This window comes from Ictalurus punctatus, chromosome 13, assembly GCF_001660625.3.
Source record: "Ictalurus punctatus breed USDA103 chromosome 13, Coco_2.0, whole genome shotgun sequence".
Classification (NCBI taxonomy): domain Eukaryota; kingdom Metazoa; phylum Chordata; class Actinopteri; order Siluriformes; family Ictaluridae; genus Ictalurus; species Ictalurus punctatus.
In genome coordinates this window covers 15,712,103-15,728,433 of record NC_030428.2, presented here as the reverse complement: position 1 = coordinate 15,728,433, position 16,331 = coordinate 15,712,103, and the positions used below count along the sequence as shown (strand labels likewise).

Genomic DNA, 16,331 nt, shown 5'->3' with positions numbered 1-16,331 from the left:
ATGATTAACGGCTGTTATATTTCCACACCCGTATTCCGATAAATCCTGCATTCTGCATAATGATTGGCTAACAGTCTAAACAAGCAGCTCGCTGATTGGGAAGTGGCATGACTCAACCGGGATGTACTTCATTTAATTTCAAATTAGACTAAGAAAAATAATCAAATAAAATGAACGTTTTTATATGGACATAAAATCGTAAATGTCCTACTTATTTCCAGAGACTGCCTGTAGAGTAGATGCTTATGTCCCATAAGTTGCACGTATTAAGAAGTTGGGCGCTCCATAGTGACAATATAAACTCTCTCAGTGCTTCACGGCAAACTACAGCTAAATCAAACGATTGCTACAGTCAAGTAAGACCGTAAAAGACCTTAATACGTTTTTGTGATAAATTTGGTCTTCTGTTTACACGTTTGCCTCGTTTAAGTTAATATGCTTGCTACGGCAATATGAATGATTTCTTAAGTGTCCAGTTGAAGAGCTGTATGTCGTATCCTATCGTATAACAGGAGGCGGGGTAATACAGAATGCGGGTGTGATAACATGCGGATGTCAACACGGCTGAAAGTTGCAGCAGCACCGGTGGAGAGTTGATGTGGCACTCGCAGCGGGTTGCAGACAGACAGTAAACTTGAACCGGATACCGACGTGAAATTGTTTAGCAACCTGGGTATGTAAGAACGCATAATGTGTAGATGTAAGCTGCTAGCGTTAGTGTGAGCTGATGCAGTTAGCAGCCTGAGTGTGTTGTGTTGTGTTGTGTTGTGTTGGAGTGGAGTGTGTAAGAGAAGCATGTGGCGGTGTGTGTTTCTGCTACCACATGCTTGCTGAGCTCATGTCCAGAACTCCTGCATCATTACACTGTTTCACGCATTAAACCTCTTATAAGCGGTGGGCCTTTTGCCGGAGTGGTTTTAAACAGGTGTTATGTGAACTGGTAGTTAGTTAAACAGGTTGTTGTAGCTATCTAGCTAAGCGTTATCTATCAATCTGTTTATCTATGCAACTAGCTAAGCTAACGTTATCCTTTAGTTGAAATCCTGCGGGACCTACAGTAAGATGCTAGTTATAAGCTAGCTGACTGTTTATGAGCATGTGTACAGTATGAGTGGTGATGACGCTATAAACTGACTGATATTTGTGACAGATTTGGATCAGTAGTCAGGCTGCAGCTTTACTTCCGCATGGGAGCTGAAAGGAAATGAAGCGTGTGTCATTATCACAGGGCTGTAGTGGAGCTGGAGCTGGTAGGCTGTGTGTCAGGGCTGCTGGAGTAAAAGTGCTGTCTCTTTACTCCAGTAAGTAAAATACTGGTCGGTCTGACATTTAATTTTCTCCTTCTGAACATGTTCAAGATTTACATTTACGTTTTATGGCATTTGGCAGACGCCCTTATCCAGATTGACTTTTATCATTATTGACATTTATCTCATTTATACAACTGAGCAATTGAAGGTTAAGGGCCTTGCCCAAGGGCCCAACAGTGGTAGCTTGGGGCTTGAACTCCTGAAATCTTGAACTCCGGACGTTCTGATCAGTAAACCGGAGCATTTAACCACTGAGCCAGCACTGCCCCTCAAAGCCAGCTCAAAGCCAGCTCAAAGCCAGCTCAAAGCCAGCTCAAAGCCAGCTCAAAGCCAGCTCAAAGCCAGCTCAAAGCCAGCTCAAAGCCAGCTCAAAGCCAGCTCAAGTCTTTCTATGTAGACTAAATTACAGAAGTGAAATAATAAGAAGAGGTGAGGGATTAAAGGAACACTTTTTAGAGGCTTAAAAAAAAACAATAATAACAAGCATGTCTGTAGAGTTTGTGTGATTACCATGATGATGAATTTAGAAATATTCCCCTGCTCTCACAAAAAAGAATGGGAAATGTCCATTTACTTGACTTATTTGTAAATGAAATGAAATAAAATATACTTTACATACTGGAACATTGACATTTTTGTGACATGTTTAGTGATTCAGGTGTTAGTTTGTTGGTTGGCACTGTGCTATTCCTGTGAGAAAGCTGGTCTTCCCAAAATAGTAGCTACATAGTAAAATAGTAGCTGTTTGTCTCCATCCTAGCCCAAATTCTTCTTCCCCATCAAATCCCCATCAAATGTGTGGTCATATGTTGCATAAAATGAATCGTGTTGTTAATTTTCCAACAAGAAGTTAAATGCTGTCTGCTGCTGAAGTCATGGGGAGACACTGCCTTTATTAATGCCTAATAGTAAAAAAAAAAAAAAAAAAAAAAAACTCAACAATTTAAAAAAAAAAAAAAAAAGGGATAACAGTCAGGTTTTGCTGTGCTTTCCTGAAAACAAAACAACAAGAGCTTCTTATCTCATTCAACATTTTCTAGTCATGTCATTTTAATGTCCTGTTAATGAGAAGTCCAATGTAGAACTAGTGGAGACAGCAAACGCTGGACTTCAAGTGCCAGAAGGCAAAGCAACTATAAGATGGACAGATGTGCTGAGTTACAGCAGAGACTCTGTTCATCAGTTCCCTTAGGTAGAGATCAAGTCAGAGCTAATTCTCATTACCACTATCAGCAGGTAATTGTACTGCATTGTGGGTAATTTAGGAGAACGGTGATAAACATTTGATGAAAGAGATTTAAACTATAAAAAAAAGTCAACTCCTTATTTCTAAAACATGTTCAAACATAATATAATGTTGAAGATCATACATTAATTATTAAGATTAATATTTAACTCGTTCAGAGGGAAAAAATAGATTTATGCATCACTAACTTGGTCAGCGTAGCTTAAATTTAACATAGAAGGCACTTAGTTTTGGCCTGATCACACACGGATACAAAACAAAACTTCAGGATTGCATAAGTAGCTGGAGTTACTTTTTAACGTATTGTTTAATATATTGTTGGAAAATTGGATGAAACATCTTTCTGTAAAAATAGTCCCATCTCTGAAAGGCCAGATTATAGAAATTGAGAGCTTCGTTTCCAAATGTGTTTGACTGGAAAATTGTGAAAGGAAAAAATTTATTGAACGCTCAAAAAAGTTCCCAAACGCTGACCTCAAGCCAAGTGGTTTTCCATGCTTCTCTTAGTACAGAGAAACCTTGTCCATGGGAATCACACACACACACACACACACACACACACACACACACACACACACACACACACCCCAATTGATGCATTTGATCAAGACTACATTATAAAACGTTAAAGCATTCCTTTTAAGGATGTATTTAAATATCTACAAATGTTATATATGAATTAGTGCTAAGGCCTGTGCTTGCTATATGTTTTGCAGTGTAAAGGACGTGATCAGCATGTTGCTGCAGAGACTGTCTCTGTGTTCCCGGCTCTCTGTGGGCCCAAAAACCCTCCACAGCTTCAAAAGATCTGTTTCTCTCGGGAAAAGTGAGTTTCCACCACATGTGTCTCAGCGTCTAGCATACAGTTGCAATCAAAATGATTCAACCCCCATTGCAAATCAGGTTTATTGTCAGTTTACAGACTTTCAGCTGTTTGCAATGAACAACTCCAAACAAAAGCAATTGAAATAGTTCAACACAACAAATGCTTCAAGTAGTTTCCCCCAAATTCAACTGAAAATGCAACTTATAATGATTTCTCCAGTTTCAAAATTATTCAACCGCCTGAATAGAATCCCTCACAACAGCACAAATATGCAAAACAGGTCTTGTCTCAAGCACACCTGATGTAACTTATCAAGAGCTTCATTATTTGCAGCAGGTGTGCTTGAGCTGGAACACATGAAATACTTGAACTGGCTAAGGGTAAAGAATATATGAAATACCTGGACAGGGACAACAAACCTGATTGCAATGGGGATTGAATAATTTTGATCGCAACTGTAGGAGATAACATGAGAGTTTTTATTACAACTATTGTTAATATTCCTATAATATTGTTAGACTATCCTTGTGAATGTTTAGTTGAGAATAAATACACAGTTTTGTTTCTCCTTTTTGTCTCTGTTTTATTCTTTTTTTCTTGATTACATTTTTTCATTCACTGGCTTTCGTGCTCTGCTCTGAGTTCTGTGCTGTCAGCACTGGGGCTGTTGTTTGGCTTTGCTGATGTGGCAGCTTTAACGTTGTCATTAGGTTTCATTGAGTGGGATGGATGGTTGGTGTTCGGGTGTGTGTGTGGTATGTCGGTGAGTTTGAGCAAACTGCAGAAAGTCATGACTTTTTAGCAGCTGTGACATTTAGCCTTTTATATCTCATATTTTTGTCTCAAATGCATCCTCATGGACCAATTCTGATCATTGTCTGTAACTGGGTTGCCAAATTGGCCACAGGAAACCTGATGTCATTTCAGTACTATCCCCAAATATAATGTTAAATACAGTGCTCTGATTTTTGTGTATATGTCATACTAAATAGTTTTAGATCTTCAAATGAAATGCATAACAAAATTAACCATTGAGCGCTCTATTGAACTTGAACAGTGTACACAGGGCTATAAACTCAAATATATAAATTTGTGTCCCTGTATAGCAGTTAGCTTTTGTGGTTTTTAGAACTTGTCCCAACAGACAGGTGTTTCAACCTGACAGCCCTGTATTTCACATGCAGTCCATACATGATCTAATCACCCAAGATGGAAGTTAAAACCAGGCCTAAGTGGGGTGATGGTGTATAAAGGTACAGTGGATTGTGTAGCTGGAGCATTATCAGTTGCTGGTGGACCACTTTACAGCTCCACAATCTTGCAATTTCTGCCTGTCCCATTCCATATGTTCCAGCTAATGATCCACTGATCCACAGCATGCCAACAGCTGTCTCCACATATGTCATTAATTTTGACACTATATACATTGCCCCTAATCAGATTCCTGCACATCTGTTTACTAACATACTTTTCCCTTACCTTGTCCTCATCATTTCACTGCATGCCATTTCTCCTCACTGGCTCCTTCCCTGGGTCTCTCTCCCACCAGATCCCTCTACCTCTCCATCTATCAGATGCCATGCTGTGCGTCACTGGAGTAACGTGCCTTTTCTTACAGTGCCGCTGGCGCGTGCCCATGGTAAGTCGTTCGCACACCGTGGTGAACTGCGACAGGCCAAACGGATCGTGGTGAAGTTAGGCAGCGCTGTGGTAACTCGAGGCGATGAATGTGGCCTCGCGCTCGGGAGACTTGCCTCTATTGTGGAACAGGTAAGAGAGATCAGAGTTGATCGTCATTTTATGGTGATAATCAGTTTGGTTATAGCTTGTCATTGTGCAAGCATTAATGGCAAACTCTCAATACAACAGTATTACACAATAGTCCATGGATCTGTAAATTTTGGACATCCCCTACTGATTGTATGTATTTGGTTTTATTTGTGGTCTTTTAAGGTGGCAATGCTTCAGAACCAAGGTAGAGAAATGATGATTGTCACAAGTGGAGCTGTAGCATTTGGGAAACAGAGACTGAGGCATGAGATTCTTCTCTCTCAGAGCGTCAGACAAGCCCTTCATTCAGGACAGAATCAACTTAAAGACATGGTGAGCACAACCATATTAAGCCAGTTATTCCTATCAGACACCATTTAACAGTTTAATGAATTTATATTACAGTTGTTGATGTACTGAAGTGATAATGTTGAATGGCCAGGACAGAACTGTGTTTTCATCTGCAGTCACTGCCTGTTCTGGAGGCAAGGGCGTGTGCTGCTGCAGGACAGAGTGGACTGATGGCACTATATGAGGCCATGTTCACTCAGTACAGCACGTGCACAGCGCAGGTACACACACACACACACACACACACACACACACACACACACACACACACAAAGTATGATTAGATGATGTAGCTTCGAGCCAAATGTATAGGGAATCAATCATGGATGTTAACACATGTACATCGATTAAAGGAATAAACCTCCATTTTCTTTTTACCTCCACAGACAATAATTTAATCACTTTCCATTGTACATTTTAAAATAATAAAAAAAAGAAACCTCATTACTGACAACTTACTGATGGAAGTCCAAGGGCAGGTTGTGAATTCCATCAATACAGATGGAATTCACATCTTTATCCACATGTTGTGACTCTCGCACAAGTTCAGATCTATAACAATTAAGATCTTTTTATAACAATTAACATGAGCCTGACATGATAGTCTTAGGAAAACTGTTCTAATGTAGCTTACATCCAACTTTCAGACATTAGAATTATGCAGTAAATAGGAGTAATACATTTTGAAATAAAACTGCTTTTAGTTTTAGTTGTTAGAAACGCAATCTACAAATAACTGCACCTTTATTTGTATTATAGGTCCGTTGAGTAAACAAGTTTTCTGTTCTTTTCTCAGTACGGGAAAAACCTGTCGTATTATTGTTCACACATATACTGCTGATATGATGCAGGGTTTGTACAAGATGCTTGAAGTGTTTAAATTTGACTGAAATTTAAGTACCGGATAACCTTGAAAATAGCCATTTTTAACTAGTTGTGCTTAAAAATTGCTTGAGTTATTTAAAAAATAAATACAAAATCGCTAAAAAATTTTGTGTTTGTATTCGTGTGCTATCAAAAATAATCCTTTCACTAAAACACTGACTCCGCGCTGGGTTAGTTCAATAGTCCCACATTTAACTGTAATTCTCACTTTGTCTATTACTTAATTATTTTTTTTCTAATTATTATTCTAGTCTTATACATGAAATGTCGTTTTTCCTTTCCAGATCTTGGTCACAAACTTGGACTTCCATGATGACCAGAAGAGAAGAAATCTGAACAGCACGCTGCACGAACTTCTGCGTATGAACATCGTGCCCATCATCAACACTAATGATGCAGTGGTGCCTCCCCCAGAGCCCAACAGTGATCTGCAGGGGGTAAATGTGGGTATAGAGGCGAGAGGTCCTGAAGGGATGAGGGGCTGGCAAAATACCCTGAATCCCCCCACTGGCCTGTGAGAGCTGCATACAGGGAGGGTGCTATTAACACACATGCATGCTGCGAACCAGAGGCTATGAGACACTGGAGCTCAGTGGAGTAGATGGACACAGCTTGACTTTCATCTTATTTCTTGCAATTCCATGGAAATATAGTGCCCTCCACTAATATTGGCACCCTTGGAAAATATGAGCAAAGAAGGCTGTGAAAAATTGTTGTTATTGTTTAACCTTTTGATCTTTTGTAAAAAAAAAAAAAAAAAAAAAATCACAAAAATACTCTGCTCTCATGGATATCAAACAATTGCAAACACAACACAGGTTTATCCAAAAAATAACTTTGTTAAATATAGGTGTGCCACAATTATGGGCACCCTTCTAGTCCGTACTTCCCTTTGCCAAGATAACAGCTCTGAGTCTTCTCCTATTATGCCTGATGAGGTTGGAGAATACATGACAAGGGATCTGAGACATTCCTCCATACAGAATGTCTCCAGATTCTTCAGACGCTGGTGTTTATTGCCAAAAAGCTCTGTTTTTGTTTCATCTGACCATAGAACCCGATCCCATTTGAAGTTCCAGTCGTGTCTGGCAAACTGATGATGATTGAGTTTGTTTTTGGATGAGAGTAGAGGCTTTTTTTCTTGAAACCCTTCCAAACAACTTGTTGTGATGTAGGTGACTTTGGATTGTAGTTTTGGAGACTTTCTGACTCCAAGATGCAGCTGACTTCTGCAATTCTTCAGGTGTGATCCTTGGAGATTTTTCTTTGGTCACACAAACCAGTGCATTCATACCACTTCAACCACTTCACAGTGCATTGAGACAATATAGACACACGTCCAATTGCAGGTTTATTCGTAACATTTCCAGCTGACTGAAACTTCTTAATTATTGCCCTGATGGTGGAAATACGGAAATGTGTACATTTTCAATGCTTTTCTTATAGCTACTTCTCATTTTGTGAAGCTCAACAATCTTTTGCCGCACATCGCAGATATATTCCGTGGTCTTCCCATTGTTATGAATGATTAAGGGATTTATTATCATTATTATATATTTATACCCCTGTGAAACAGGAAATCGTGGTTGAACAATTTCCTGTTCCTAGTCACCCAGGTGTACTAAAAAAACTTTAAAATATCAATGGGAATATATTTCAAATATATTTTTCTTATATGAATTCATAGGGGTGCCAGTAATTGTTGCACACCTATATTTAACAAATATTTTTTTTTTTTTGAAAACCTGTGTTGTGTTTGCAATTGTTTGATATCCATGAGAGCAGAGTATTTTTTCTGAATTTTTTTAAATCAAAAGGTTAAACAATAAAGCCAATTTTTCACAGCTTTCTTTGCTCATATTTACCAGGGGTGGCAATAATAGTGGAGGACACTGTATGCTAACTAACATCGTTATTTCCTATATTGTACTGTTTCTTGTGCTCTGCATTCCTGTCTGCATGCGGTCATACAGTGGCTATGGTCGTCTACCATAGTCCTCTCGGAGGATATCATGGTTAATGTGCTTATTGCTGATGGCATAAAGGGCTTAAATGCACTTTTGAAAACTTCCTGTTGCATTTGTTAGTATATTGCAAAAGGTTTCTAATCTTTTCTAGTTTATCCCATGCTTTGGATTTGTCATATATTCCCTTTTACCACATCACAGGTCATCAGCATCAAAGACAATGACAGTTTAGCAGCACGGCTTGCAGTGGAGATGAGAGCAGATCTCCTCATTGCTCTCTCTGATGTACAAGGTAAGAAATGAATATGGCATTAGTGCTGTATTTCAGATATGGGTTTTATTAAAGGCTATTTAAGAACCCTCCTGTTTCATGGTGCTGTTTCATGGTGTAATCTTGTGGTCTTTTTCTTTTTCTATTTTTTTTATTTTTTGGTCGCATGAGAGCACTTCCAAAGTAGAAAAAGAATGCAGAATGATGTAAAGCTTTTTTTCTCTTAAAAAAAAAAAAAAATTTAACCTCCTGACCATTAAGGTTGCAAACTGTCTCCCAGTTTGCAACCTTAATGGTCAGGAGCTTAAAAAAAAATTTTTTTAGTAAGAAAATCATGGCAAAGTTGGAAAATATTAAGGATATTTAGGATGTGTTGCATCCAAAATATTTCAGCTCCTGTGCTAGGACTGGTAGGAATGTTTAAAAAAATATATAAAAATATTATTATTATTATTATTATTATTATTATTATTATTATTAACAATTATTAAAAAATAATAAAAATTAAAAGGGCATCCAGCAAACACTTTTTCTGTTTAAAATGAAATGGCCAAGCTTAAAGATAACCTTAGCCAGTCTTTTGTCTGATCTTGCCTCTGCTTCTGACAGGTCTTTATGACAGCCCTCCTGGGTCTGATGATGCTAAATTAATCGATACTTTCTACCCTGGAGACCAGCAATCTATAACATATGGCACCAAATCCAGGGTTGGGATCGGCGGAATGGAAGCTAAGGTATGACTATAATCTCTGACTGCGTTAATTGTTTGATTCAGGAGTACAGGCCAGTTTTCCATCATTTAAAATCTTTAATGATGTACTGACCACATGTGTCACAGGTGAAAGCTGCTCTATGGGCTCTTCAGGGGGGCACATCTGTAGTCATCGCTAATGGCACTGACCCTAAAGTCACAGGCCATGTCATCACAGACATTGTAGAGGGCAAGAAATTGGGCACCTTCTTTTCTGAGGTCAAGCCTGCTGGTATGTAAACATTTTAACATGTGTACTCTGCTGGCTTCATCTGTCAGAGGATGTGGTGGTGATGTTTCTACTACTGTTATCAATGTGACAGGGCCCACAGTGGAGCAGCAGACAGAAATGGCTCGCATTGCAGGGAGGACACTAGCATCTCTTCTTCCAGAGCAGGTATTATAGCCTTCTCTCATGATGCTGATATGTTGACTGTTTTGAGATTAGGTCTTGGGGTCAAATTTAAGGCTCTGTTAATGAAGAGTAAGAAGAATGTGTCCCCTCAACCTGTAATGTTTCCTCTCTCAGAGGAGTGAGATCATTTATGCCATGGCTGACCTTCTGACTGAGAAGAGAGATGAAATTCTGTCAGCTAATAAGAAGGACATGGAGCTTGCTGGAAACTCGGGTATATTGGATCATGTCATATATTGTATTAACCCTAACATATAGACCCTGTCCCAAATGGATACTCTTGAGTCTTGTTGTCCTCCTCCAAGTTGTCCCCAAATTGCCTCTGATGTGTGAGGCCAGAGAGTGTAAAAGTTCTATACCATACAATATTTGGATCACCACTTCACCATGTTTTAGCTGTCCTAATGGAATACATTAAGCCTAGTGTATTATCATAACGGATGAAATTGAAATTAAATCAGCAAATGGTAATTGTGCAGAAAAAAAAAATAACATAGGATATCAAAAGAAAAAAATTGAGCACCCATTTGAATCCTAAAATGTAAAAATGGCCTTGCAGACTTTGCAGATGTGGACTGCGAGACTGCAGCTTTGCTATTTGAGAGATCGTGTTACAAGTAGATGAATCGCCTTACTGTTTTTTTACAGTATGTCTTATTTTACATGTTACAGGGCGTATGCCTCCTGCCTTGCTCAAGCGGCTGAGTTTGTCAACAGCTAAACTGAACAGTCTGGCTATCGGCCTGCGTCAGATTGCAGTGTCCTCTCAGGACAGTGTGGGAAAAGTACTGCGCAGAACCCGTGTGGCCAACAACCTAGAGCTGGAGCAGATCACAGTGCCCATTGGGGTACTACTAGTCATCTTCGAATCGCGTCCAGACTGCCTGCCTCAGGTCTCACTTCTTCTTTCTCGTGCACACATACAATGACGCATATAATTGACAATATTGCCATTTTATATCATGTTCAGTTAGTTTAGTTGCTTGTTCTGTGTATTATCCATTTGGTGTTTCTTATATTTGTTTTATGTTGAAAATGTGTTTTCCCATGAAGGTGTCTGCATTAGCTATTGCTAGTGGGAATGCTTTGCTGCTGAAGGGAGGAAAGGAGGCAGCTAACACCAACCATGTCTTACATGAGCTAGCGCAGGAGGCTCTGTCTATACATGGTATCAGAGACGCCATCCAATTGGTAAGATTCCAGGATTTAAAAGAAAAAAATTATTTATTATCCCTCTTAGTTATTTATACATATAAATATGTTTTCATACAAGAGTTTGGTTTTTGCATAGAACTATGGCTGACCTTTCATGTTATAGGGCACCATAATGCACAATAAAAGCCAAAAGTCATACTGCCTGAGCCCATAATATACTGTGATGTGCAATTTTTCAGTGTTTCTGCTATTTAAGTTACTTAATACTCTGGGAGCTGCTATATAAATTCAGTACTTAAAACTAACAAGTGCTTTAAAATGAACTGGAAGTGTGTTCTAGTGTTGGGTAAAATCTAACATATTCTACATCACAGGTAAATGAGATATTTAATACATCTGCACTGACTGAAAAAAAAAAAACAGCTAAATTGACTCAGGATTCACTTGCATCTTTCTTTTCCTGTGCTTTGAAGATGCACTTTGAAAATTGAAAAACGTTAGCACTGCTCCTTAGGCAGTGGCATTTTAAGGACTTTGAGGACAGGTGTCAAAGCAGCTTACCTAAAAGTCATCACAGCATAGCACTGACTTCAGCCTTTTGGGAATCTGAATTGACAATAGAGCAGCTTCTTTTTTCCTTTTATACGTTGGCATCTTGAAGCATGCTTGACTGAAGATGTAGCATCTATATATATTTTTCTAATATGTGTTTTATGGAAATATGTAGAAGTATCAGGAGGTTGCAGTATGTCAGCCAAGTGGCTTAATGTTGCTGGGTATCAAATGATGCAATGTCACTAGATCTCCTAAATATTTATGGATTGTGTTGTACTGTAGGTAAGCACACGTGAGGAGGTGGAAGACTTGTGTCGGCTGGAGAAGATGATTGATCTAATCATTCCCCGTGGTTCGTCTCAGCTGGTCAGAGATATTCAGCGGGCTGCTAAAGGCATTCCTGTACTGGGTCACAGTGAGGGCATCTGCCATGTCTATGTCGACCATGAGGCCAGCATAGACAAAGTCGTAAAAATTGGTGAGCATGAGAGTGTTCTTATGTAAAATAATGATAAACATGTAGTGATTAAAGTGTTTTAATAATCATTAGTTTGATGTGCAGTGTTGTCTTTTTCTTCCTGCAGTCAGAGACTCGAAATGCGATTACCCTGCAGCCTGCAATGCTATGGAAACCCTGCTAGTTCACAGAGATGTGCTTCGGACCCCGCTGTTTGATCAGATCATTGACCTGCTGAGAACAGAACAGGTAATTCTGTGCAGACCATGCATATTGTAAGTAATATTGTATTGGGATTGTAGTGGCATCAGTGTGCAATGGACTGGCAAGTTGTTGCATGTAGTTCTTATTTCCTCTTTAATAACTTTCCACATGCAGGTGAAGATACACGCTGGCCCCAAGTTTGCATCATACCTGACCTTCAGCCCATCTGAGGTGAAGTCGTTGCGTACAGAGTATGGGGATCTGGAGTGCTGCATAGAGGTGGTAGACAGCATGCACGAGGCAGTGGATCACATCCATAAATATGGCAGCTCCCACACAGATGTGATTATCACAGAGAATGGTAAAGTTCCTGCTCTCTGCATCCAGTTAGCTAATTTCCTTTTTGTATGCTGTCCTGGAATAATGCAATATACATAAATAACAATGAAAAATAGGATGTATTTGTGCGACAATCATGCCATCTTGTGGTAATGATGGTATTTGCAGTTTATAATAAGTTACCAAATTAATATTGTGGCAAATAAAGTAATCAATATTTTTCTTTAAGAAGGATGTATATAGTTTTATGTACCCCGAGATGCCAGTTCAGTCATTTATAAAATATGATTTTTAACTGTAAAAAAAATTTAACTGTAAAAAAAATTTAACTGATTTTTAATAGAGTATGTGGCTGTGGTAGCTTAATAGTTAAGATGTTGGACTACTGTTTGGAAGACTGTGAGTTCAAATCCCAGCGATTGGGCCCTTGTGCGAGGCCCTTAACCCCCTTAACTGCTCAGCTGTATAAATGAGATAAATGTAAGTTGCTCTGGATAAGGGTGTCTGCCACATGCCATAAAATGTAAATGTATACCAACTGAAAAAAAAGGCCTATGTTTTAGATTAATCATGCACTGTAGTGTGACCCTTTGCTTGATTTTCGCACCTCATTTTTCAGAGGAGACAGCAGAGCAGTTCCTGCAGTTGGTGGACAGTGCCTGTGTCTTCTGGAATGCCAGTTCTCGGTTTGCTGATGGATATCGCTTTGGTCTTGGTAAGACCAGTTGTCATGTATGCCTTACTGACGACGCTGATAAAACCAGTTTCTGAGAGTTTGTTTTGCAAAGCTAACCTGCTTTGAATTGGTTAAATGACACTCAGTATTTATATTGCATTAGTATAGACTCCAAGTTCAAAACATTGTTGATCAGTCCAAACATGCAGCGAGGGGGACACGCTCTTATATGATTAACAAACAGGACAATGTTTCACAATAATTCATAGCAGTAGTACATTTTCGATGTTCAGGACCTTTTTGTCTCTTCTAGGTGCAGAGGTTGGTATCAGCACTGCTCGTATCCATGCTCGTGGACCCGTAGGCCTGGAGGGGCTTCTTACCACCAAGTGGGTTCTGCGAGGAGATGGCCAAACAGCTGCAGACTTTTCTGAGCAAGGCAGTATGAAGTTTCTGCATGAGAATCTGCCTGTTGGACAGCCCCAAACTGTACATAGAACCTCCAACTAGAGCCAGTCAAAAATAAATCCCTTTCAAGATGCACAGCATCCACTACTCAAAAGAATCCTACAAGGATACTGGGAATTTATAATCTGAAAACATAACAAGGAATAGCAAGGAATAAGAAGACTAAAAGTCAATACTTTAAGATTTGAACAGCTGGTGTAATGCTCCAATTCTGTTCAATTTTCTTCTTCAGAATTTACCAGTTGATTTCAAAATCTCAGAAGTTATATTAACTCTCCCCTGGATGTTGTAGGTCACATATTGAAAGCATTAAAAGCACAGAACTATTTAGTCATTGCTAGGCAACATTTCCTCAAGCTACAGGTGGGTAACGAATTAAAGGGAAAAATAAATGCCATGCTTGTGCTGGCAAGTTCTTCTGACTGATCACCTTTATCCGGTGATGAAACATTTCTATCTTTATGGGAGTGGTCTGGATGAGTATGAAAATGATGTAAGTCATATGCTATGAACTTCACTCATCAAATTTCAACCCAATTAAACACTTGAGAGATTTTGGACCAACATGTTGGGCTGCGTGCTCAGCCACCACCATCAAAACACTGACTGAGATATTATCTTTTGGAAGAATGGTGTTCATCCCTCTAGTACAGTCTTGTACTAGACTTGCAGAAGTTTTGCCAAGGTACACTGAAACTGTTCTGGTGGCTTATGTTGGCCTTAACACCTTATTAAGATCGTTATTTTTTTCCTTTACTTTGTCACTTGTCTGTATCTTGTGAGATTTAGCCTTCTTGTTGAGACATGCAGATATGTGGTTCCATACAACATTAGAGTTATAAGACAAGTATTAGGTGGAGCAAAATTAAAACCTTAAGCTCCAAATAGTGTTGTCTATTAAATCATGCATAGACTTATATGTATCTGTGACCCTCTGAATTTCAGGCTAAGCACAATTACTGTAGATCTTGTGCACAATTCTGTATCTTGGACTATTTCCCCCCATTTATGGGAAGTTGTAATGCTTTTGCTTTGTGCTGAAATGCAAAAATCATTTTATATTGTAAATCTAAAAACTGAACAAGTGCATCACCTCCTTGAGTTACTGTCTCACATTAGAAAGATTGGACAAAGTCTAAATGGTGTGGTCCTTTTGTACCAATTGTATATTATTTCATATGACAGTGGTTTTGTATTAGTTTGGAGATTTATCAAAACTATCCTTCTGGTTTTCACCATCTTATGGCTAAATGGTTAAAAATCACACTTTTTGAAAATAATAATAATAATAATAATTATTATTATTATTATTATTATTATTATTATTATTATTTTATTTTTTTTACTATAAAAGTTACCAGTGATCAGTGTATTTTAAAACAATAAACACTACAGACTCAAACTCAAAAAGGAAACTTAAAGACTTTGCGGTGACTGGCATTTCCTGCTTACGGTGTTGCACTGTTAGCAAGTGTGTACACTGCTGATGAGTTTATCTTCTTTATGTGAAAGGGCTGTAACCTTCCGAACTAGTGGCTTTTTGGTGTTTATGTTAAGCAGTGAAAGACGAGCATGTTCAGTAATTTGAATACCTGAATTGTACATTAAAATTTTGCACAATAAGCTTTTCACTAGTTAGACATCTTGTGTTCCTGCTTCCACATACATTTTAAACTTGAGTGTGTCTAGACAGTTTAATAGTTAAGTTTCAGCTTTTACAGTATAGCAATATCCAGGATGCTCAACCAACCCATCATTAATTTTTATACATCTCTAAAAAAGTGTCTCTGCAAGCCAGACTTCAATAAGTTTTCTTAAGGGAAAGAGACTCCACAGTAAGTGGGCAGAGAAGAGTGAAAAGAATACTACAGAGGATTAATTATGTAGCTATTTAGAGAGATGCAGCAGCTGAACGAGAACAGTCCTACTATGAAAGTGTCTTTGCATTTTCATGTAAACCTTTTTCATTCAGCAAAATGTGCTGTTTATGCTTAATGAGCTCTCATCAGAAAGAAAATGATCTGGAGATAAAGAGAAGCATAGTCTTCATGTATGATTGCCTTCCAACTTTAGTGTGCCTAAGATCTGTGTCCAGTGTCCTTCAGATGAAAGACAATAAAAACAGCATTGAACTTGCTTTACTTTTAGCAAGATTCCCAATATAAATTCTACTTTTTGCATGTTACAATGGATTATGTGGACATTTAGAAATTAGAAGTTTTTTCTTCATGGTCTTATGCTTGTAAATGAATAACTATGCAAGACTCAATTTGTTAAAGTGGTTAATGCTTGTACCTTTTCTTATGACTTCATTCTGCAAAATCCAATCGCACTGCACTTGTTTCTTTGTACTTTTTCTTCAGTAATGTAATTTTCATTTATAGAGTATCTGAGACTAATGGGCAGAGTGGATGTGGTATTCAAACTAATTGTGTTGTGGATTTGATTTAGTATTTTTAAATGTAAGTAATTAAAACATTTAAATACACAGGGGAAAAAAGCTGGGGTAAAAAATGGAACAAGGTCCAAGTGCTTTCCTGCTCTGCCCTTTCCATTAGCAAATAGCAGGGCTACAAAAATAATGTCTGAGTTATGTATTCTAGTTTCCTCCAAATGTAATGCCCAATATCCATAACAAATGGATATATTTTCAATTTAGGACTGAATTCAACTGAATATGTAAAA

General features: G+C 38.4%; 1 protein-coding gene across 3 annotated transcripts; it reads left to right on the top strand.

Moving 5' to 3' along the window:
• Positions 1-523: 523 nt before the first annotated feature.
• Positions 524-15,879, top strand: aldh18a1 (aldehyde dehydrogenase 18 family, member A1). 3 transcript variants are annotated; one of them, XM_017484258.3, is made up of 18 exons: positions 524-673; positions 3,273-3,382; positions 5,001-5,152; positions 5,336-5,485; positions 5,620-5,724; positions 6,673-6,831; positions 8,557-8,647; positions 9,236-9,360; positions 9,465-9,609; positions 9,701-9,774; positions 9,907-10,006; positions 10,465-10,685; positions 10,846-10,983; positions 11,785-11,980; positions 12,087-12,208; positions 12,338-12,524; positions 13,122-13,217; positions 13,492-15,879. In XM_017484258.3, exons 2-18 carry the CDS (start codon positions 3,292-3,294, stop codon positions 13,686-13,688), a joined length of 2,349 nt encoding a protein of 782 aa, XP_017339747.1. In that variant the 5' UTR covers positions 524-673; positions 3,273-3,291; the 3' UTR covers positions 13,689-15,879. The 3 variants fall into 3 exon arrangements, with proteins under 3 accessions (XP_017339747.1, XP_017339746.2, XP_017339745.2); XM_017484257.3 differs by having other exon boundaries at positions 4,932-5,152; positions 6,673-6,825; XM_017484256.3 differs by having other exon boundaries at positions 4,932-5,152.
• Positions 15,880-16,331: the final 452 nt, after the last annotated feature.